The sequence below is a fragment of the Aotus nancymaae genome, unplaced genomic scaffold (genome assembly GCF_030222135.1).
Source record: "Aotus nancymaae isolate 86718 unplaced genomic scaffold, 86718_ANA_hifiasm-v0.15.2.pri h1tg000064l_0, whole genome shotgun sequence".
In the NCBI taxonomy this organism is placed as follows: Eukaryota; Metazoa; Chordata; class Mammalia; order Primates; family Aotidae; genus Aotus; species Aotus nancymaae.
In genome coordinates this window covers 4,345,960-4,368,308 of record NW_026988478.1, presented here as the reverse complement: position 1 = coordinate 4,368,308, position 22,349 = coordinate 4,345,960, and the positions used below count along the sequence as shown (strand labels likewise).

The 22,349-nt window shown below is 42.7% G+C and overlaps 2 protein-coding genes across 4 annotated transcripts in view; one reads left to right on the top strand and one right to left on the bottom strand.

The window, feature by feature from the left end:
• The window catches only part of WHAMM (WASP homolog associated with actin, golgi membranes and microtubules), an 87,882-nt gene that overhangs the window by 31,457 nt on the left and 34,076 nt on the right, over positions 1-22,349 (top strand). The window contains exon 3 of one of the 2 annotated variants that reach the window (XM_012449277.3): positions 20,462-20,581. The exons of the other annotated variant lie outside the window; for it this stretch is intronic. The gene's annotated coding sequence lies outside the window, so the exon portion shown is untranslated. The remainder of the gene's footprint in view (positions 1-20,461; positions 20,582-22,349) is intronic. 2 annotated transcript variants of the gene reach the window in all.
• The window catches only part of FSD2 (fibronectin type III and SPRY domain containing 2), a 55,816-nt gene that overhangs the window by 30,551 nt on the left and 2,916 nt on the right, over positions 1-22,349 (bottom strand). For both annotated transcript variants that reach the window (XM_012449266.3, XM_012449258.3), the window contains exons 2-5: positions 6,071-6,790; positions 5,830-5,925; positions 2,186-2,416; positions 594-616 (exon numbers count right to left, since the gene is read on the bottom strand). In XM_012449266.3, the coding sequence (XP_012304689.2) occupies positions 594-616; positions 2,186-2,416; positions 5,830-5,925; positions 6,071-6,712 (992 nt within the window). In that variant the 5' untranslated portion in view covers positions 6,713-6,790. The remainder of the gene's footprint in view (positions 1-593; positions 617-2,185; positions 2,417-5,829; positions 5,926-6,070; positions 6,791-22,349) is intronic.

Genomic DNA, 22,349 nt, shown 5'->3' with positions numbered 1-22,349 from the left:
CTCCATCTCAAAAAAAAAAAAAAAAAAAATTGAAACCAGGTCCATCTTTGCCAAAATCCCTGCACTTAACCCTTACATTATTAAACTTATATGTTCATGTTGCTTTATGGACATTATCTTGTTTGATTCTCAAAACTATCCTTATTTGTAGATAACATGAGTCCTAGACTGATTGGATTTGCCAAGGTCATGAGTGTAGCAGGATATGAACTCCTGTCTGTCTGACTCTAAAATGTGCATGCTTTCTGCAACTGCATAGTCTGGGCCCAGCCAGACATAGTGGGGGATGTTGGGGATACTCTGCAGATCTCGGTTCTTCCTGGTGAAATGAGAGGCTTGTGGAGGAGGGCTGCCCACAGGCTTGCTGACTGAGCCTCACCATGCATGCCCCCTGCTAGGCCTGAGATCCTGAGATTCAATACTAGATGCTCCTAGTGACTGCACGCCATCATTCCAAAGCTAGTGCTAGTTTACTCAGGATTGACACAAAGGCTGAAGCTGGAAGCGCATAACCAAATGGAACAGAGTCTATTTGGATATCTAAAGTTGAAAAAAACAGAAAAAGGAAATACATATTAGAACAAATGTATTACCTGTCAGCCATAGCCACTGCATCCTAAAAAGGAAAAGGAGAAAATATGAAGTTGATTTTGGAAATAAATTTCTTTTACCAACATATTGTAATAAATATATAGATAGCTATAACTATATATATATAATAATATATATTGTTACATCCTACATATATAAGATGATATATATAACAATTGATATTACTATATATAACATATGTACAATATATATAACATAAACATAGAAGAAAACTTAAATATTAGGAAAAAGTAAAAAAGCCCAGCTGTGTCCCATACCCTAACAAAACCACCCTTATGTCTGTGCATTTTCTTCCATACCACAGCACTGCTTTTCCCCATCAACTTTGGCATGCACCTGTGGTCCCAGCTCCTTGGGAGGCTGAGGCAGGAGGATCATCTGAGCCCAGGAGGCTTCAGTAAGCTATGATCACACCACTGTCCACCAGCCCAAGCAACAGAGTGAGACCCTGTCTCAAAGAGAAAACAACAGCAAAAAATCCACACTGTGTAAGCACTTTCCATGTTAAGAATAGTCTTTTGGGCCATCAGCTTGAACACTTGTACAGTTGACTATGAACAGTGAATGAATGGAAACTCCATCATTTACTTAACGATTCCTCTATCGTTGGACGTTTTGTCGTTTCCAGTTTTTCACCATCATACGTAACAGTGAGAAGCCCACCTTCGTGTTTATCACTTTCTCCACGTTTTGCGTATGGTGTGCCCACTAGTTGGAAAGGTATGACCATTGATGGTTCTTGGAGCGCCTGACAAATTGCTCTCCAGCTTCATTCACGGGTCTCTCACCCTAAGCGCAGCAGGAAGGAGGCACGGTTGGACTTTGAGGGGTGACTGTGTGCTTGGAAAATGTGGGGGCCATACTTGGCAACCAGGAAGCTCTGGAGGCTAAAGGCCCCTCCCCATGCCCTGGACACCACATCTTCCCCGTACTCCTGTGGGACCTTGTGAAGAAACGGGACCCCGGCTCTGACTGAGATTGAATTTCCCACAGCCCAGCCTCGTAGGGGGTTGGGTCAGATTTAATTTGATTTCAAGAAAATTAGGCAACGGATTTTTTTTTTTTTTTTTTTTTTTTTTTTTGCGTATCTGAGTTTGTGAAGTAAGCCTTTTTTTTTTATTGCTACACTTGTAACTGGGAAATTTAAAGTACCTTTTCAGCCTTGACAACTTTCTCCCCAGAGCTCCAAGAGGCCATCTCCAAGAGGGGGCCGGAAAACTCTCAGAGCACGGCTTTTGCTCAGCTCAGCTCCAGGATGAGGGGACAGGTATCCAGGTGACCAGAACAGAGGAGCAAAGACTGGTGCTGCCTCCGCGGTGGGGGAGGGAGAGAGTCTGCTGCTGTGAGTCTCCCTGGCTACTCGTGTGGCCATGCAGAGAGACTGGGTCACAGCCTCCCTGTCATGATCACCCAGTGGAATCAAAGGGATGCTGGCCATAAAAGTCGATTCCAGTGCCTCCAGGAGGAGCGAGGACAACCTAGCTTACCTCAGCCATAACTGAGGTAACTGAAACTGTCGTTTCTGTTTGTAATTCCCTCTCTTATGTTCATTTCATTTCATTTCATGACTGACCTTTATGAAATCCACCTTCTCCTCGTGACACATCTCTTCTATTGTTTCCATCAGTTCTTTGCAGGTATCTAGGTTTTCTCCACAGCTGACCAGTTGTCCATATAAGGCTTCCAGCCTCTCTTTCTTTTTCTCCCCTAGAGCTTGTATTTTTTCTTCATATTTTTGAGCAAGTGTTTCCAAGATCTCGTTGTAATGTGACTCAAAGTTTTGTTCTTGTTTTCCAAAATTCTCCTGCAAGACAATTGAACTCAGTCATCATTTCAGTACATGTGGTGCATTGATTAGTCGTTTTTTTTTTTTTTTTGAGACAGAGTCTCACTGTGTCACCCAGGCTGGAGTGCAGTGGTGCAATCTCAGCTCACTGCAACCTCCGTGTTCCAGGTTAAAGTGATTCTCCTGCCTCAGGCTCCTAAGTAGCTGGGATTACAGATTCGTGTCACCACACCTGGCTAATTTTTGTATTTTTAGTAGAAACGGGGTTTCACCATATTGGCTAGGCTGGTCTTGAACTCCTGACCTCAAATGATCCACCCACCTCAGCCTCCCAAAGTGTTGCGATTACAGGTGTGAGCCATCACGCCCAGCCTGATTAGAGTCATTAGATAAATGTGTACCTACCAGAATTATTTTAGTCCCTCTACTTTGTCCTCTCATCTCTTGTCAGGATGTTGGAATGAAAGCTGGAGGTGCTAGAACACAGGCGTCTCCAGCCTAGATCCCCAGGAATAATCTAAACAAAAGCACTGCTTTCTCTCCTGGCAGCATTTTGCAATCCACCTCCAGTTCATTTACCTTCTGTCACCACGATAACTGATCAGGGAGATTATCAGTGATGACTCTGCCCAATATCGGACCTTAATGCGGAAATATTTTCCCTGAGAGATTCCCATCTACTATTCCCTCCTGAGCTCTTAACATCTCATGAGGCTTCTCTTCACTCCTTGGTGCTTGGATCATACAAACACCAAGATTAAATCAACTAAGATCATATCAACCAGGGGAGATAAAGGCAAAGGGGGAACAAGGGTTGCAGCCAGGCAGCACTGCCTAATAATTGAGAAGATGCAGGAGAGCAGAGGGAGGGTTCTGACAATATTAATCCAGGAGCACAGTGGATGCGAAATATTAATAGAGTATATATTAGTTATACTGTCCCCAGAGCTCTGCAAGTTCTGATGGATGTCATCCTCATCAGATGATGGGGACATTTCCAAGGAAGAGGATCTTATCATTCATTCAGAGAGTAATTACTGAACACCTGCTATGTGCATAGGACTTGCTCAGAGTGGTGGAAGAGAAAGAAAGGCAACAGATGAACTTCCCAGTGTTGAGTATGAAAGGATGGCCCACAGGGTCCTCACTGAGGATGAAGGGACTTTGATCTGAGAGGAAGCTGGCAGAGCAGAGTGTAAGAAGTTTTTGTTGTTTTTTTGTTTGTTTGTTTATGATGGAGCCTCATTTTGTCACTCAGGCTGGAGTGCAGTGGAGCGACCGCAGCTCACTGTAACCTCTGCCTCTTGGGTTCAAGCGATTCTCCTGCCTCAGCCTCCCAAGAACCTGGGATTACAGGCGCCCACCACCATGCTCAGCTAACTTTTTTGTATTTTTAGTAGAGACAGAGTTTTGCCATGTTGGCCAGGCTGGTCTTGAACTCTTGACCTCAAGTGATCCACCCACTTTGGCCTCCCAAAGTGCTGAAATTACAGACATGAGCCACCGTGCCGGCCAGTGTAAGAAGTTTTGTCTTAGATGTGGTACACTTACCCGCTTCTACCACCACCCTATACTTGGCAGTGGAAGGGTTTGCCCCCTTCTCTGTGTCTTCCATGGGGGATTAATGTAATAGCTCTCCTTAATATTGGGGGTGGAAAAGGTCTAGCTTCATGGGAAATGGTTCTGGGGCTTAGCTGATTCACATGAAATGCTCCTGTTGGTACCATCCGAGGCTACATTAATAGAAGTAGAGCATTGCATGAAGAGAAGAGAGAGGGCAAGTCCTGAGCTCCTCAGTCCTGGTTGACCTCACTTGAGGGGTTGGGTTGAGCTCTGGCGTGCTGATAATGGTGTACCATGTATCTACTAGGTCACAACAGGGGACTGTGGCATGTTTGATGGCAGGCATGGAAACTTAATAATCTTACAAGAAATAGGAAAAGAACACTTATCAAAAACAGGATGGGTATCTTGCAATGCCTTGTCAAGGCTGACCCATGAAAGAGGGACTAGTCTTATTCTGTGTAGCTCTAGGGGCCAATATGACTAGTGGGCGGAAGTTACAGAGCCACACCTTCTATCTCAGTCATGTTGGCATCTGGATCAAGGCTCACATTCTTCCCCATGTCAAGATTGGGAGGGAGAGGGGCCGTCAAAGGATAAAAACTCCTTTTCAGTCCTAGAATTCTAAGCTTTTACTGATCTCTCAGGAAAGTCTGGAAATTGCTAACTAGACAAAGGCAACACATAAATAAATTTATTTATTTAAGATGGAGTCTCTCTCTGTCACCCAGGCTGGAGTACAGTGGCGTGGTCTCAGCTCACTGCAACCTCCACCTCCCAGTTTCCAGTGATTCTCCTGCCTCAGTCTCCTAAGTAACTGGGACTACAGGCATGTGCCATCATGCCCAGCTAATTTTTTATTATTAGTAGAGACGGGGTTTTACCATGTTGGCCAGGCTGGTCTTGAACTCCTGACCTCAGGTGATCCACCCGCTTGGCCTCCCAAAGTGCTGGGATTACAGACATAAGCCACTGTGCCTGGCCATAAATTTATTTTTTAAATGCATGCAGAGCTAAAAATATTCCTTTGTTAGAGTAGCAATCATTGGTAGAAGTAAGTATTTTGCCTCCTAAAACAACAACAAAGTGTTTGACAGTCTACACCTGACTTTATGTAGTCAACATTATAGGTACCTCTAAAAGCCTAAAATTAACAGCTCCCAAAACCAAGGAAATAACATGGAACTCCACTGTTTCTGGTTTCTCAGTCAGTGCACCAGGGAGCACCCCAGGGATTCTCAGTAAGACCTTCTACCCCAAAAAAGAGGTCCAGAACAAATAAACAAACCAAAAAAGACAAGGGCAAAAGAAAAGATATCCCCTCTTCACCACCCGGGCTCAAATGAGAGACTTCACTGAAGATGCCACCGTGAAGTCATCTTTGTTAGAATAAGGATCTATCAAGTTGAATGATGAAAACAATATACATTAAAAAAAGAATTAGGATAAGGGTCTAAACCACATAAAATTAGTGATTTGGGTAAAGGGGGATTAGGAGAAAATGAAGCCAGTGAAGGAGAGGGATTGTGATTGGGAAATTTCTGCCTTATTTACTCATGCAACAAACATGTATAAAATGCCTGCTCTGAAACATGCTATGTAGTAGGACTAGGGATATTTCGACAGAAAACCCAGCCTCCACACCAGGAGCTTATAGTTCAGTAGGGAATGCTGACAGGTAATCAGTTCCATGACATCCACACCCAGGTGCTATGGGAGGTCGACAAAAATGGGGAGGGGAGAGGGGCAGAGGTGACTCCTCACATTTTAAGGAAACAGATTCTGGAACTCATATCAGAAACAGCTGCTTGACCTAGCCACTGATGGAAGCATTGTGAGTCTGATGATGTCTTCAAGTATGCTCTTACCTCCACAGTGATGAAAACCTCCTCCAAGTGATTTGCAAAGTTTTCCATATCGATTATCTGTTTTTCCAATTTGTACATGTTTTTGTGAATTTCATCCTATTCAACAGAGGATCACAAAGAAGATATTAATGTTACGTCTTGTCTCGCTCTTGTAGAGGGCATCTTAGATGTATTCCCTGAAAATGTACTTGAGATACAAACACAGTATCAAGACAGAGAAGAACCAAGGAGACCTATTTACCTTGGCACTTTCCAGTGCTTCACTGAGTGGAATCACTTCATGCTCCTTATGTTCATCAAAAACCTTTTGAAAAGCTCTTATTGGAGTTTTACAAGTGACACAGAAGACATCAGCAGCTTCTTCTTCATCTTCTTCCTCGGGGATGACGTAGCATTCATACTCCTCGCTGGCACGGCCGTGTGTGTACCTATAGACTTCCCGCAAGTCCTGGCACTGGCCTGCTGAGCCCCACCCTCCGAAGCCCAGGTCCTCGGCCTCCGCTGCCTCTCCACTAAGTCTCCAGTCTCTCTGCTCCCTGGCTGGGTCTCTCCTCTTCATCCCATAAGGAGGATATTCTGAAACTCCCATTTTGGGCATGTTTTCATCAACAAACTCATCCCCTAACTCGTGGTCATCTTCAAGTCCGTATAAGTGGACAAGTTCCTCCACTTCCTCTCGAAGGTCGCTTTGAGCCTTACCATCCCCTGCTCCTGTTGACTCATTGGCCGTTTCATCTTGGACTACTTCTTTCCTCATCCTAGGGTTCTCTTCTGGAAAGAGCTGCGGTCTGTCTTCAGAGTCATACAGGTCCATGTGGTAAAAGTGGAAATCCTTGGGAGTAGACCTGTCCAACCCCAGTTCCTCCCCGGATTCCTCCTCCATTGTAACTCTGGAAGTCCTCAGAAGCACCTTTACACAAGAAAGAGCCTTCCTGGACACTTAATAGTGAATATCTGGGCCCTGGAACACAAAAAGAGGAGGAAAATCAGTTCTGGAGAAGGGCATTGCTGTAGATGATCGTTAGATTGGGCTCTACTCAGAAAATTTTTAAAAATTATCTGTGTAGCTCAGTTGTGTTTTCACTTTGAATCATCTATTAAAAAAGGTTTGTCTTCTATTGGGGGGGATGGGCTTTTTTTTTTTTCCGAGACGGAGTTTCGTTCTTGTTACCCAGGCTGGAGTGCAATGGCGCGATCTCGGCTCACCGCAACCTCCGCCTCCTGGGTTCAGGCAATTCTCCTGCCTCAGCCTCCCGAGTAACTGGGATTACAGGCACGCGCCACCGTGCCCAGCTAATTTTTTGTATTAGTAGAGACGGGGTTTCACCATGTTGACCAGGATAGTCTCGATCTCTTGACCTCGTGATCCACCCGCCTCGGCCTCCCAAAGTGCTGGGATTACAGGCATGAGCCACCGCGCCCGGCCCTGGGATGGACTTTCTAAGGTTAAAAGAGACAAAAGAAATTACAGAAGAAATGTCTAATAGATATGACCAACAAAATACTTCCCTTCTTATACACTAAAAAAAAAACCTTAAAAGGCAAAATAATGAGAAGCATCTCAGGAAATTTTTGTTATTATTATTAATTTATTTTTGAGATGGAGTCTCACTCTGTCGCCCAGGCTGGAGTGCAGTGGCATGAACTTGGCTCACTGCAGCCTCTGCCTCCAGGGTGCAAGCAATTCCTATGCCTCAGCCTTCTAAGTAGCTGGGATTACAGGTATGTGCCACCACACCCAGCTAATTTTTGTATTTTTGGTAGAGATGGGGTTTCACCATGTTGGCCAGGCTGGTCTCGAACTCCCAACCTCAGGTGATCCAACCACCTCAGCCTCCCAAAGTACTGGGATTACAGCCACTGTGCCTGGTCTATTATTTTTAAATTATATAAATTAATTGAAAAAGTGACAATAGATGAATGTGCACAGACAATTCACAAAACAATTGATTTTGTATATCATAGTAACTGCACACAAACATTTGAAAAAAACTGTACTTGAAAGTGACAGAACAGGCTTGGTGTGGTGGCTCATGCTTGTAATCCCAGTAGTTTGGGAGGCTGAGGCCAATGGATTGCTTGAGCTCAGGAGTTCGAGATCATCCTGTGCAACATGGCAAGACCCTATCTCTATCAAAAATACAAAATAAATAAATAAAGTCACACATAGTGGTGTGTGCCTGTGGTCCCAGCTACTTTGGAGGCTGAGGTGGGAGGATCGCTTGAGCCTGTGGGGGTGGAGTTTGCAATGAGCCTGAATCACACCACTGCACTCCAGCCTTCCAACCTAGGTGACAGAGCAAGACACTGTCTCAAAAAAAAAAAAAAAAAAGGTAACGAACAAATAAGTAGATGCTTTTTTGCCTTTTTGGTTAGCAAATATTTAAAAATATCAAAAATGATACCCCCTGCTGGATAAGGGGACAGTGAAGTGAGCACTCTCATATGCTGCTGGCTGGAATATAAGCTGGCCCCATTTTTCTGAAGAGCAAGCTTGGTAACCTGGGTCAGGAACCTTAAAAATGTTCATACTCGCAGTGGGGTGTGATGACTCGTGCCTGTAATCCCAGCACTTTGGGAGGGCAAAGCAAGAGGATTGCCTGAGGCTAGGAGTTCGAGACCAGCCTAGGCAACATAGTGAAACCCCATGTCTACAAAAAATTTAAAAGTTTGCCAGGTGTGGTGGTGCATGCCTATAGTCCCAGCTACTTGGGAGGCTGAGGCAGTGAGCCATGATTGCACCACTGTACTCCCGCCTGGGCCACAGAGCAAGACCCTGTCTCAAAAACAAAATGTTAATACTCTGTAGCCTATCCACACTCTCTAACCTAGTAATCCTTTTCTGGAACCTTGAGGAAAAATCCCAAATACAAGGAAAACAATTATTTTATGTAAAAATGTCCACCACATAATTGTTTTAAGTAGCAAGAACTTGTTTTTTTAAAGGTCTGATGATTAGAGAAGGGCTACGTAAATTGGGGTATGTACACTACATAGAATACAAAGCAGCTTTAACATGTTCATGGAGAGCAAATGATAACTTGGAAAAACACTTACAATATGACGTTAAGCAAAATGAACAGAATGCCCATTATATGTAGAATATGATGTCCACTATTTTAATGAAGTACATAAAATCTACAAGGATGTAATAATAACAATAGTAATAGTAAATACAATGTTAATACTACTTCTTGAACACTTATCGTATGCCTTTTCTGTGTTAGGCACTTTATATATACATTATCCTAATATCGACCCTATGTGCAGGCACTGCTATTATCCCCATTTTGTAGATGAGACAACTGTATCTCAGGAAGGGTATCCTGTGTAAGGCCGCACAGTTGGTATACTGTTGAACTGGATTTGAGCCTGAATTGGTGTGGCAGCTATGAGACTGCGCTTCACAGATATCCAACTACAGGGAGTGTAATTGACTGGAGGTTTCAGTTGCCCTCTGAAGTTCATTGTTGCATAGCATGGAAGACTCGCTTGCCACAAACATCTGCCATCCAGTGGCAAGCACAGCCAGGGATTCCATTTCTGGTTGATACATAACTCATTTGAGCCCTCCTCTAGGGGGATTCCAGCTACTCAGGAGGCTGAGGTGGGAGGATCATTTGAACCCAGGAGTTCAAGACCAGCCTGGGCAATATAGCAAGACCCTGTTTCTTAAAAAACAAACAGAAAAACTTCTCTGGTGGCCAGAAGAGTTGGCTGGAGGATTCCCTGACAGCCTTGCCAATGCTTTCTTAGCTGCGTGGTAGTCCGGGATTCTCACCTGAACCTTCCCTCTTGCTCTCCTTCAGCCAGGGTCAGACTTGCATCATGGTCTGACAGTTCTCCCAGACTCTCCTACCTTCCTCGCCATTTTATCTCTCACACAGGTGTTTCCTCTAATAAATTCTTTTCCATCTTGTGCCTGCTTCTTGGAGAACCAGATTAACACAGTCTGTTGAACTCTGAAGTCCTTGCTTTCTTCCTGGCATAGAGCTGCCACTGTATTTTATTAATTCTTTTTTGTAACAGTTTTATTGAGGTATAATTTATATACCATACAATTCACCTGTTAAAAGTGTATACTTCAGTGGTTTTTAGTGTACTCACACGTGTGGTGATCACCACAGTCAGTTTTAGAGCATGTATTTTATTTTATTTTATTTTATTATTTTATTTTTTTTGAGAAGCGATTTCACTCTTGTTGCCCAGGCTAGAGTGCAATGGCATGATCTCAGCTCACTACAACCTCCGCCTCCTGGGATCAAGTGATTATCCTGTCTCAGCCTCCTGAGTAGCTAGGATTACAGGAATGTGCCACTACGCCCAGTTTTAGTAGAGACAGGGTTTTTTTTTAGTAGAGACAGAGTTTTAGTAGAGACAGGGTTTCTCTATGTTGGTCAGGCTGTTCTCAAATTCCCAACCTCAGGTGATCTGCTGGCCTCGGCCTCCCAAAGTGCTGGGATTACAGGCGTGAGCCACCTCACCTGGCCTAGAGCATGTATTTTTAATTTTTTTAAAGAAAATTTTTTTGAGACATGATCTCCCTCTGTTGCCCAGGCTGGAGTGCAGTGGTACCATCTTGGTTCACTGCAACCTCTGCCTCCTGGGCTCAGGTGATCCTCCTACTTCAGCCTCCCAAGTATCTGGGACCACAGGCATATGCCACCATGCCTGGCTAATTTTTAAATTTTTTTTTTTGTAGAGACAGGGTCACGCCATGTTGCCCAGGCTGGTCTTGAACTCCTGAGTTCAAGGGATCTGCCTGCCTCAGCCTCCCAAAGTGCTGGGATTACAGGCGTGAGCCACTGTGCCCAACCGTAATTTTAGAGCATTTTTATCACCTCAAAAAGAAACACTGTACCCTTGAGCTGTCACCACCAGCATTCCCCCATCTCCCCTAGCCCTAAGCGACACCTCATCTACTTTCTGTCTCTATTGATTTTCCTGTTTGGACATTTCTTATAAATGGAATCATATAGTATATGGTCTTTTGTAACTGGCTTCTTTCACTGACCAAAATGTTTTCAAGGTTCATCCATGTCGTAGCATGTATCAGTATTTCATTTCTTTTTTAGGACCAGAAAAATATTCTGTTGTATGGATATACCATGTTTTGTTCGTTCACGCCTTAGTTGATTCCGGTGGTTTGCTATTTTGTTTGGATTGTTTCTGCCTTTTGGCTACTTTAAATAATACTGATAAAAACATTTGTGTACAAATTTCTATGAGAATATGTTTTCATCTCTTTTAGATATATACCTAGGAGTGGGTAAACACCTCGGAGTGGGATCACCGGGTCAAATGGTAACTTATGTTTAACTTTCTGAAAAACCGCCAAACTATTTTCCAAATTGTCTGCACCATTTTACATTCCTGCCAGCAGCGTAGGAAATCTCGGATTCCTCCACATTCTTGTCGCACTTGTTATTATCTGCATCCTGGTGGATATGAAATGGTACCTCATTGTGATTTTGATTTGCATGTCCTGATGAATAATGATGTCAGGTATCTTTCATGTACTTACCGGCCATTTGTATACCTGCTTTGAAGAAATGTCTCAAAATCTTTTGCCCATTTTTAAATTGGGTTATTTGCCTTTTTATTATTGAGCTCTAAGAGTTCTTTATGTATTCTGGATTCTAGTACACTGTCAGATACGTAAATTACAAATATTTCTCTTCTATTCTCTGAAGTGTCCTTTTATTTTCTTGATGATGTCCCTTGAAGCACAAAAGGTTTTAGTTTTGATGAAGTCTAGTTTATCTATTTTTCTGTTGTTGCTGCTGCTTGTGCTTTTGGTGTCATGTCTAATAATCCATTGCCAAATTTAAGATAAATCCCATTTGATCATAATGGTTAATATTTTTTCTTTGTTGTTGTTGTTTTTTAAGAGGGATTGCAGGCATGAGCCACCATGTCTGGCCTAATTTTTTGTTATATGCTACTAGATTCAGTTTGCTAGCATTTTGCTGAGGAATTTTGAATTCATATTCCTAACAGATACTGGCCTGCAGTTTTGGGGTTTTTTTCTTGTGGTATCTTTCTCTGGTTTTCGTATCAGGGTAATATGTCTCATAGAACGAGCTGGGAAGTGTTCCTGTTCTTCTGTTTTTTTTGGAAGAGTATGTGAAGAATTGGTATTATTGCTTCTTTCAATATTTGGTAGAATTCATAGTGAAGCCACCTGGTCCTAGACTTTTCTCTGTGGTTGGTTTATTATTATTATTATTACTAATTTTTTTTGAGACAGGTTCTCACTCTGTCACCCAGGCTGGAGTGCAGTGGCGCAATCTTGGCTCACCGCAACCTCCACCTCCCAGATTCAAGCGATTTTCCTGCCTCAGCCTCCTGAGTAGCTGGGATTACAGGCACCTGCCACCACATTTGACTAATTTTTGTATTTTTAGTAAAGATGGGGTTTCACCGTGTTGGCCAGGCTGTTTTTTTTTTCACATCAAGAAATAATTTTATCCAAAAGGAATTCAAATGGAAGATATATTTAGCATCAATTCATATATTAGTAACTTATACATGTATTGTCAAGTATGACATCCATAAAAGCACAAAACAGTTTCTTACACGTTCCACCAAACTTCTGGCTTACTTAATGTGTCACTTCCACGACTACCAGCCACACATACAGAGACTAGGAGAGACTTAGCGAAGATGGCTTTCCAGGAAGTTTTCAAAATAAGAAAGGAAAGGTATGTTGAAATATAGCATAAGTAGCAATGGGGCCCTGAATTCACTTTGGAAAGAGCTGGGGTTTTTTTTGTTTTTTGTATTTTTGAGATGAAGTTTTGCTGTTATTGTCCAGGCTGAGTACAGTGGCACAATCTCGGCTCACCACAACTTCCGCCTCCTGGGTTTAAGCGATTCTCTTGCATCAGCCTCCTGAGTAGTTGGGACTACAGGCATGTGCCACCATGCCCGGCTAATTTTGTATTTTTAATAGAGATGGGGTTTCTCCATGTTGGTCAGGCTGGTCTCAAACTGCCGATCTCAGGAGATCCGCCCACCTTGGCCTCCCAAAGTGCTGGGATTACAGGCGTGAGCCACCGTGCCCGTCAAGAGCTGGTTTTTAAATTATTAATCTCTTTACTTAAGCCTATTTAGATTGCCTATTTCTTCTTGGGTCTGTTTTGGTACTTTGTGACTTGCTATGAAATGTCTATTTCATTTAAATTATCTAATTTATTCAAATACAATTGTTCATGATATTTCTTTTCAGTCTTTTTTATTTCCGTATGCTTTATTTATTTCTGATTCTAGTAATTTGATTCTTCTCTCATTTTTTTCTTTGTTAAACCTTTAACTAGAGGTTTGTCAATTTTGCCGATTACTTCAAATAATCTGTTTTTGGTTTATTTAATTTTCTCTATCACTTTTCTATTCTCTATTTCATTAATTTCCACTCGAATATTTATTCTTTTCTTCCTCTGCTTGTTTTGTTTAGTTTGCTCTTCTTTTTTCAGTTTCTTAATGTATTGATTTGACATCTTTCTTCCTGTTAAATATAGGCATTCGTGGCTACAAATTTTCCACTAATCACTGCTTTCGCTGCATCCCACTAGTTTTCATATGTTTTATCTTCGTGTCTATTCATCTCAAAGTATTTTTAAACTTCCGTTTTGATTTCTTCTTTGACTCATTGGTTATTGAGGAGTGTGTTGTTTAATTTTCATATATTTGCGAGTTTTCTTTCTGTTATTAATTTCTATTTGCATTCCACTGCAACCAGAAAACATTTTGTATTATTTCTATCCTTTTAAATTTATTGAGGTTTGTTTTCTGGGCTAGCATATAGTCTGTCTTAGAAAGTGTTCCAGGGGCATTTGGGAAGAATGTGTGTATTCTGCTCCTGCTGTTGTTGGGTAGAGTGTTATATAGATGTCTGTTAGGTCCAGTTGGTTTACAGTACTATTTAAGTCTTCTGTCTCCTTGTTGATCTTCTGCTTAGTTGTTCTATCCATTATTTAAAGCAGAGTATTGAAGTCTTCAACTTTTATCGTTAGAGTTTCCATTTCTACCTTCATTTGTGTCAGTTTTTGTTTGGCATAGTTAGGTGCATGTGCATATGTAATTGTCATATCTTCCTGATGGATTGGCTCTTTTCTAATGATAGCATATCCGTCTTTATCTCTAGTAACACTTTTTTGTTTTAAATCCATTTTTTTTCTGATGTCAGTACCGCCCCTCTAGCTTTCTTGTGGTTGCTGTTTACATGATTTATCTTCTATCCTTTTAGTTTCAACCTATTTGTATTTTTGAATCTAAAGTGTGTATCTTGTAGACAACGTAGAGTTGGCTATATTGTTGTTAATTTTTTAATTGATTTATTATGACAAGCTTCCTAAGAATTTCTAAATTACAACACTTTGTTGGAGGATCTCAAGCTATGATGTCTTTTTTCCATATAACAAAATGGCACTTCCTATGAAATATAACACACCCCCAAAGAAAATCCTCCCCAGAACCTGATAATGAACATTCCAATTCTCAACTTCGTAGTAGGATAATAAACCAGAGGTTAGAAGAAGATTAGCATCTACAAGTCTATGAGAATTAAATATAGGCATTTACAGCTGTATCAGAGGAAGACAGTTCACTCTAAAGGAGTATTAGGCTGGGTGCAGTGGCTCACACCTGTAATCCCAGCACTTTGGGAGGCTGAGGTGGGCAGATTGCTTGAGCTCAGGAATTTGAGACCAGCCTGGGCAATATGGTAAAACCCCATCTTTACCAAAAATACAAAAAAAACTAGTTAGGTATGGTGGTACACGCCTGTAATCCCAGCTACTTGGGAGGCTGAGGCAGGAAAGTCTCTTGAGCCCAGAAGATGGAGGTTGCAATGAGCTCAGATTGCACCCCTGTACTTCAGCCTGGGTGACGGAGCAAGACTCCATCTCAAAAAAGAAAAAAAGATATTAGATGATAAGAGAATTATGATAGGAGAGTAATTATAAAGAGAGCACTAAAGGATATTCTAAGACTGAAAGACTCTAACACAGGATAAACCTGACAGGGAGTTCAAATGTCATAGAAGTTGTGACTGCAACCCACATCATGGCAAACAGAAATGTCCTAGCCAGAGCTGGTCCCCAGTAGCTATACAAGCAAGAAAAACATATGGACTCACGCCTGTAATCCCAGCACTTTGGGAGGCCGAGGCGGGTGGATCACGAGGTCAAGAGATCGAGACCATCCTGGTCAACATGGTGAAACCCTGTCTCTACTAAAAATACAAAAAAAAATTAGCTGGGCACAGTGGTGCGTGCCTGTAATCCCAGCTACTCAGGAGGCTGAGGCAGGAGAATTGCCTGAACCCAGGAGGCGGAGATTGCAGTGAGCCGAGATCGCGCCATTGTACTCCAGCCTGGGTAACAAGAGCGAAACTCCGTCTCAAAAAAAAAAAAAAAAAAATATGGAAACACAGGTGAACCAAGGCTGGCTGGCAGGTGAGCTGAGAAAGTTGGCAGCATTGCTGTGGGCATAAGGCATATCAGGAGGACCAAGGGAAAGTGGTTACCAGGCCTCATGAGAGACCCTGAACCACAGTCACCCAGATGAGCGTTCTCAGATGCTTGACCCTCAGAAACCATTCAAGAGAATAAATATTTGTTGTTTTAAGCTGCCAAGTTTTGAAATAATTTGTTATGTCACAATAGATGACTAATTCATTGTCCCAGACTAAAAACAAACTTCCCACCCAGCTTTCCCCCAGCTGCTCTTCTCTCTTTCTCCTCTTTTCATATCCAGCCTCTGTCAAAGGGTGGCATTTCCACCACCACACTTCAGGCTGTGGCATCTGCATGTGAGACTTTCCAAGGGGTACACGGGCAGAGATAGTTTCAGGAGCATCGGCTTCCGGATGTTCAACCTCATACTTAATCTTTCCCAGAGCTGCTCTGCCTGGGAAGTAGCCGGCATTTGAAGCTTCATGCAGATTATTTTTTCGCAATAGCCCTTCTTCTCTTTATTACAAAAGTAAAACTATGCCTCTCACTCATCCTGAATATTTCATTGCACTGTAAGATTTCATTGATTGAGAATTTAAAAAAAAAAAACCTCCAGAGGACTAAATGGGAGGACAATTTGAAGTATTGGTATCAATGGTAGAGCGTGAGTGACATTAATGAATGTGTAAGGAAAAATTTTTTTTCAAGCTGAGTGGTTTCCAGTTCTTTGCTTTCAATAAAATTGAAGGAGGAGCTAATCAAATTGTCAGCTAATATATGATTAAAAATAATTTTTCATGATAGATCACTATGTACTTTTTGACATACATTTCAGAAAGAGTTCAAAAGTATGAGTGACATTGCTGTAATAAAACACTTTCATTTCCATCAATGTTTGACCAAGACGGGGAACAAGGTTGCTCAGTGCTTACATAAACCAAATGAAAAGCAGAAAGACAATTGACCCTAATTCCTGTTGCAGTCTAAAATATATTATTTCCATCAATGGATACACAAATTAACTTTTTTTAAAAAAGCTCCATCTACCTCAGTAAGAAAAGCATTTCCATTTTATTTTTCATTTAATAATTGTTTATGAAAATTTGTAATATATTTATGTTGTTTTGCTTACATTTGACTAAAAATTGTATTGGTAACTTCATTCAAAAAAAAAAAGGGTTTACTATTCAGAGATGTATGATCGCAGGAAAAGAGAAAATCTTAAATCTCAAGTTATACATGGATATTTTTGTAACGAAGTATTATAGATGACCAACAAAAGACTTTTCAAGCACAGAAAAATATTACAGGTCAGGTGCAGTGACTGACACCTGTAATCCAAGCACTTTGGGAGGCAAAGGTGAGAGGACCACTTGAGCTCAGGAGTTAGAGACCAGCATAGGCAACATAATGAAACCTAACCCTTAAAAATAAAATAAAATAAAAAGACTGGGCGCGATGGCCCACGCCTATAATCCCAGCACTTTGGGAGGCCAAGGTGGGTAGATCACCTGAGGTGGGGAGTTCGAGATCAGCCTGACCAACATAGAGAAACTCCATCTCTACTAAAAATACAAAATTAGCCAGGCATAGTGGTGCATGCCTGTAATCCTAGCTACCTGGGAGGCTGAGGCAGGAGAATCACTTGAATCCAGGAGGCAGAGGTTGCAGTGAGCTGAGATGGTACCATTGCACTCCAGCCTGGGCAAAAAGAGTGAAACTACCTCTACCTCTCAAAAAACAAACACAACAAAACAACAACAACAAAAAAACTAGTCCAGCGTGGTGGTGTGTGCCTGTAGTCCCAGCTACTTAGGACACTAAGGCGGGGGAGGATCACTGTAGCTTGGAAGATTGCGGCTGCAGTGAGCAATTATCTTGCCACTGCACTCCAGCCTGGGTGACTGAGCAAGAGATTCTATCTGAAGAAAGAAGAAGGGTTAGAGTCCTGTTGGGGGTTGGGGGGCTAGGGGAGGGATAGCATTAGGAGAAATACCTAATGTAGATAACAGGGTGATGGATGCAGCAAACCACCATGGCAGGTGTATACCTGTGTAACAAACATGCATGTTCTGCATATGTACCCCAGAACTGAAAGTATAATAAAAATAAATAAATAAAAATTTTAAAAAATAAAAAATGGAAAGAAGGCGAGAAAGGGAGAGAGAGAGGGAAAAAAGGAAGGAAGGGAAGGAAGGAGAAAGAAAAGAGAAAGAAAAAACAAAATAACAATAAAAATGTTACATTAGGATGAAGTGCCAATGAGATGTAAAATGGAAATACAAGTTCAAGGAGAAAAAAATGTAAAATTTCTAATGTTACAGAAGAGTTTGTTCTTGCATTTTAAAATTTTATTTATTTATTCATTTATTTATTGAGACAGGGTCTCGCATTGTCTCCCAGGCTGGAGTGCAGGGGTGGGATCATGGATCACTGCAGCCTCAGCCTCTAAAGCTCAAGTGATCCTTCTGTCTCGGCATCCCAAGCCGCTGGGACTACAGGTGTGCACCACCGTGCTCTGCTAATTTTTTATTTTTATTTTTAGTACAGACAGCGTTTCGCTATGTTGCCCAGGCTGGTCTCACACTCCTGGACTTAAGTAATCCTCCATCCTTGGTCTCCCAGTTGTATTCTGATACAATTCTCTTCTTAGAAATAAGATTTACAGATATTTTCTCTTTCATTCTCTGAGTCGTCTTTTTACATTCTTGATGGCACAAAAGTTTTTAATTTTGATGAAGTCTAATCTATGTTTTTCTTTTTAGTTTGTGTTTCTGGTTCCATATCTGAGAAATTGCTGCCTAATCCAAGGCTATTTAACTTTTAATAACAATTGTTAGATAACATAATGTTCTAAGAGGGTTCTTAAGTAAAAGGTCCACATACTGCAGTCTGGATTCTAATCCCGACACACCACTAAAACTGTTCTTGCTCATTTTGTTAGAAAAGCAGCTGTTTTTAAATGTATCTGCACAAATCACAAATAGGTATGATAGATATTCAAATACTGATCTAAATTTCCAGCCACCGTAATTGTTGTACCATGGTAATTCATCTGCACGGGTACTATCAACAACCGATTTCCTGCTTATCTGATTCATAGTATCTTTTTAAAAAGAAGCTTATTGAAATATAATTGACATACCACAAAATTCATGTTTCAAGTGCACAATTCAACGATTCTTAGTAAATTCCCCAAATTGTGCAGCCATCCCCATTTAAAAATTGTGGTAGACCTAATGCCTTAAAAAAAAACTAATATTATTAAACTATTTCAACATGACATACATACAATATTTTGAGAAAAATAAGATAAGCAAAATATTTAAAGATATGGTTTAGCACTTTCTTCCCTTATCCACCACTTTTATGATCCAGTTTTCCTTAACTTCCATTTATGCGATCAAAGTTAGCAGCCAGCTGTTCATCTTCCCTATGTTGTCCACAGAAAACAGAAGTCAACAAGTTTGACAGCTTCCTATCAACTCTGTTTATCCTTCTACAGTGATGAACTGTCACTTCTGCTAACAGACTGTCCTTTTAATAGCCACTTCCCAAACTATACATATGTATGTTATTATTATTTCTTTTTTGAGATGGAGTTTCGCTCTTGTTGCCCAGGCTGGAGTGCAATGGTGTGATCTTGGCTCACTGCAACCTCCGCCTCCCAGGTTCAAGTGGTACTCCTGCTTCAGCCTCCCAAGTAGCTGGGATTATAGGCATGCACCACCATGCCTGACTAATTTTGTATTTTTAGTAGAGATGGGGTTTCTCCATGTTGGTCAGGCTAGTCTTGAACTCATGACCTCAGGTGATCCACCTGCCTTGGCCTCCCAAAGTGCTAGTATTACAGGCATGAGACATCATACCTGGCCCTCAACCTGTATTTTCAAAAAGCCATGAATTTTTCTTTCCACTACCTCCACTGTTTTTTGTTTGTTTGTTTGTTTTGTTTTTGACAGGGTCTTGCTCTGTTGCCCACGTTGAAGTGCACTGGTGTGATAGCTCACTGCAGGCTTGACCTCCTGGGCTCAAGCAGTCCTCCCACCTCAGCCTCCCGAGTAGCCGAGATCACAGACATGCACCACCACACCAGGCATGGTGGTGGGTGACTGTAATCCCAGCTACTTGGGAGACTGAGGCATGAGAATCACTTGAACCTGGGAGGCGAAGGTCAGTGAGCCAAGATCACGCCACTGCACTCCAGTCTGGGAATAGAGCGAGATTCTGTCTTAAAAAGTTCCTCAGTCAAGCTCTTGCTTATCTAACTCCCAGCCAATCAGTAACAAAAGACCCCAGAAACTATAACCACTGTAACTATAAGCTCCTACCTCAGGGAGCTGGGGACTTCCCTGGAGCCCCAAATGTGCAGTTAGATTTAAACTCCAACCTGGAGTTACCCCTTCTTCATTTTAATGCTAAAAATCACACTGGGATGGAGATTTAAAATGCTAATGCTACATATAATGTTTGAAGAAGCTTGTTAAGCCACTGTGCAAGCACTAGAAAAACCCTCCTACACATGCCTTAATGTAAACTTTCCTTAGAGAAAGACTTTGTAAAACTAACCCACACACGACTGCCCTCAAGGAGCAGCCCATTCTTTGCTTCTTCAGTGCTGGCTTCCTTGGGCACAAGCTGAAATCAACTTTCTCTTTGCTGCTGTATCTGGTGATCTCTCTTGATTTTTATCCTGGGAGATTATAAGAACGCAGGATGCTGGTAACATTTCGATCCAAGAACAGGAGGTTCTGATGCCATTGATGGAACCCTGTCCTGCTCTTAAGCCGGAGGGGCCTTTAGCCACTTCATCTGGGGCTTTGTCCCAAATATCACTCCCCCAATTAATCATGGCCACACCTAGCCTGGAAGTCCCTCACATTTCCCTCCTTGGGCTCACCCTGGCTCTTTCTGATAGCAAGACAAAAACACAAGAACCAAACAGCCTTCCCTGATGGTGGAGGGGTTGGGGGGGTGAGAGCTGGGAGTGTGACTGCACAGACTCAGCACTGGTGAGCCCCTGGGGACCTTCTCTCTTCTCCTCTTCACTCTGAAGAGCCCACGGGATGCTGTTTTCTAGGTACTCCATCAGCACCACACAGAGAGGTCGACCTCCAGCGGTCATTAGTGACAAAGATGCTGCTATCCTAACCCAATGCCGTGTATGTTACTAGTTTCAGAGTTCTGCATCCCCATAAGGAAACCTTACTCCTGAGACTCCAAGACCTGGGAACATCACTCTTGGGATTCTCCCATTCTCTAATGCTCCAAAACTCTTCACATGGAACATAATGGTAAATATCACTTCAGTAACACCTGCTGAGGCTGAGATACCATGACCACGAAGGATTAAGGCACACAAGGCACCAGCTCCACCATGTCTTGGTCCACGCCACCCGGGGCCACAGACAGGATCAGGTCCACCTCCTAGATGGAGAGAAGGATGAGTGGAGGCAGGCTTCCAGAGGCAGCATCACGAAGCCACCAGGGTTTTGTCTCCACAGCATCTATGACTTATGAAGACTCCAGAATTTTCTTTGTGGGGAGGTTACTACTAAGAAACCTGTCCACAGGCCAGGCATGGTGGCTCATGCCTGTAATCTCAGCGCTTTAGAAGGCCGAGGCAGGCAGATCACCTGAGGTCGGGAGTTCAAGACCAGCCTGGAGAGTTCAACATGGAGAAACCTCGTGTCTACTAAAAATACAAAATTAGCTGGATGTGGTGGCACACACCTGTAATCCCAGCTGCTTGGGAGGCCGAGGCAGGAGAATTGCTTGAACCTGGGAGGTGGAGGTTATGGTGAGCCGAGATCATGCCACTGCACTCCAGCCTGGGTGACAAGAGCAAAACTCTGTCTCAAAAAAAGAAAAAAAAAGAAACCTGTCCATCATCAGACCCTGGCTGGGGCAGTCCTGGCTCCTAACTAATGCAGCCTGTACACAGGACTAGAGAAGTGTGGCTTCAAGTTAACTAGGACACAACTTCTTTTCACACTGAATCTGCACACCGGCAAAACTAGTGCTGAGCTGGACCACAAGTCTCCACCTCCATACATAACAGACCCAAGGGATTGCTAGCTCCTCCTGGGTATCAGGCACATTGCCTGCACTTTAGCCCATGCTTCCCGCCGGTGGTTTCCAAGGTCAAAGTTGCCTTCCAGCTATGGAGACACCACTTTGCCTCCTCTCTCATCATGATCCATTCTGAATCCCTTATTGTAGTGGATGATTCTCAACAAAGCAATCAGAGTCTTCTGCCCTAAGAGGCCCTGAGTCCTGCCTTCACACTCCTGTATATCTGATTGTCCAGCTAATCAGAATTACCCACATTGCCTAGAAATAATGTCTTACCATTAACAGCTGGGTTGAGCTCTTACTTGGCATCATGGGGAGGAAGAGGAGGAGAATGAAGCTGAATACAAGTATCTCTGCAAATAGAACCCGAGAGAATGGGAGGTCATGCTTCTTCTCCAGGGGCCTCTTATCAGCCAGGAACTGCAGCAGCGGGTCTCCTGAGCTTAGGAGCAGTTCCTCATCTACACTCCACCGGGGCTTCTGGTTGCTGCTTCTGCTCCTGGGGCATTGTAGATTCTACCTGGTCATGCCGGAGTTAGAAGTCCTGGAGCCAGTGTATTATGGGGCAACATGGAATGACCTGCAAAGTCTGCGCCCTTGCAGAGGCCATCTGGGGAAGCTCTAGGTCCGTCTGTGACCTTGGCTAACCTTACCACATTCATGGTCTGTGATGTGGTCATCATTCATTGCCCTAGCTCTCACTGTTCATGGGGCTGGTGAGGTGTGAATTCAAGAGAACAGGACTGAGCTAGGCACTGGGGGTACAACCGATGAGACACAGTTACTGGTCTCAAGGAGGCTCCAGACAAGTGAAGAAGTGATTATTACCCCATCTGGGGCTATGCACAACTTCTCAGAGATGCCACTTTCCCTCTTTCCTGGGTCCCCAGAGTACTTCTCCTTCCTAAAGCACAGACTCCGTGCTTTAGGAGATCCGGAATCCCATTGTTTCCCTCTGTGGCTCGAAATCCTGCTTGAAACCCTCCT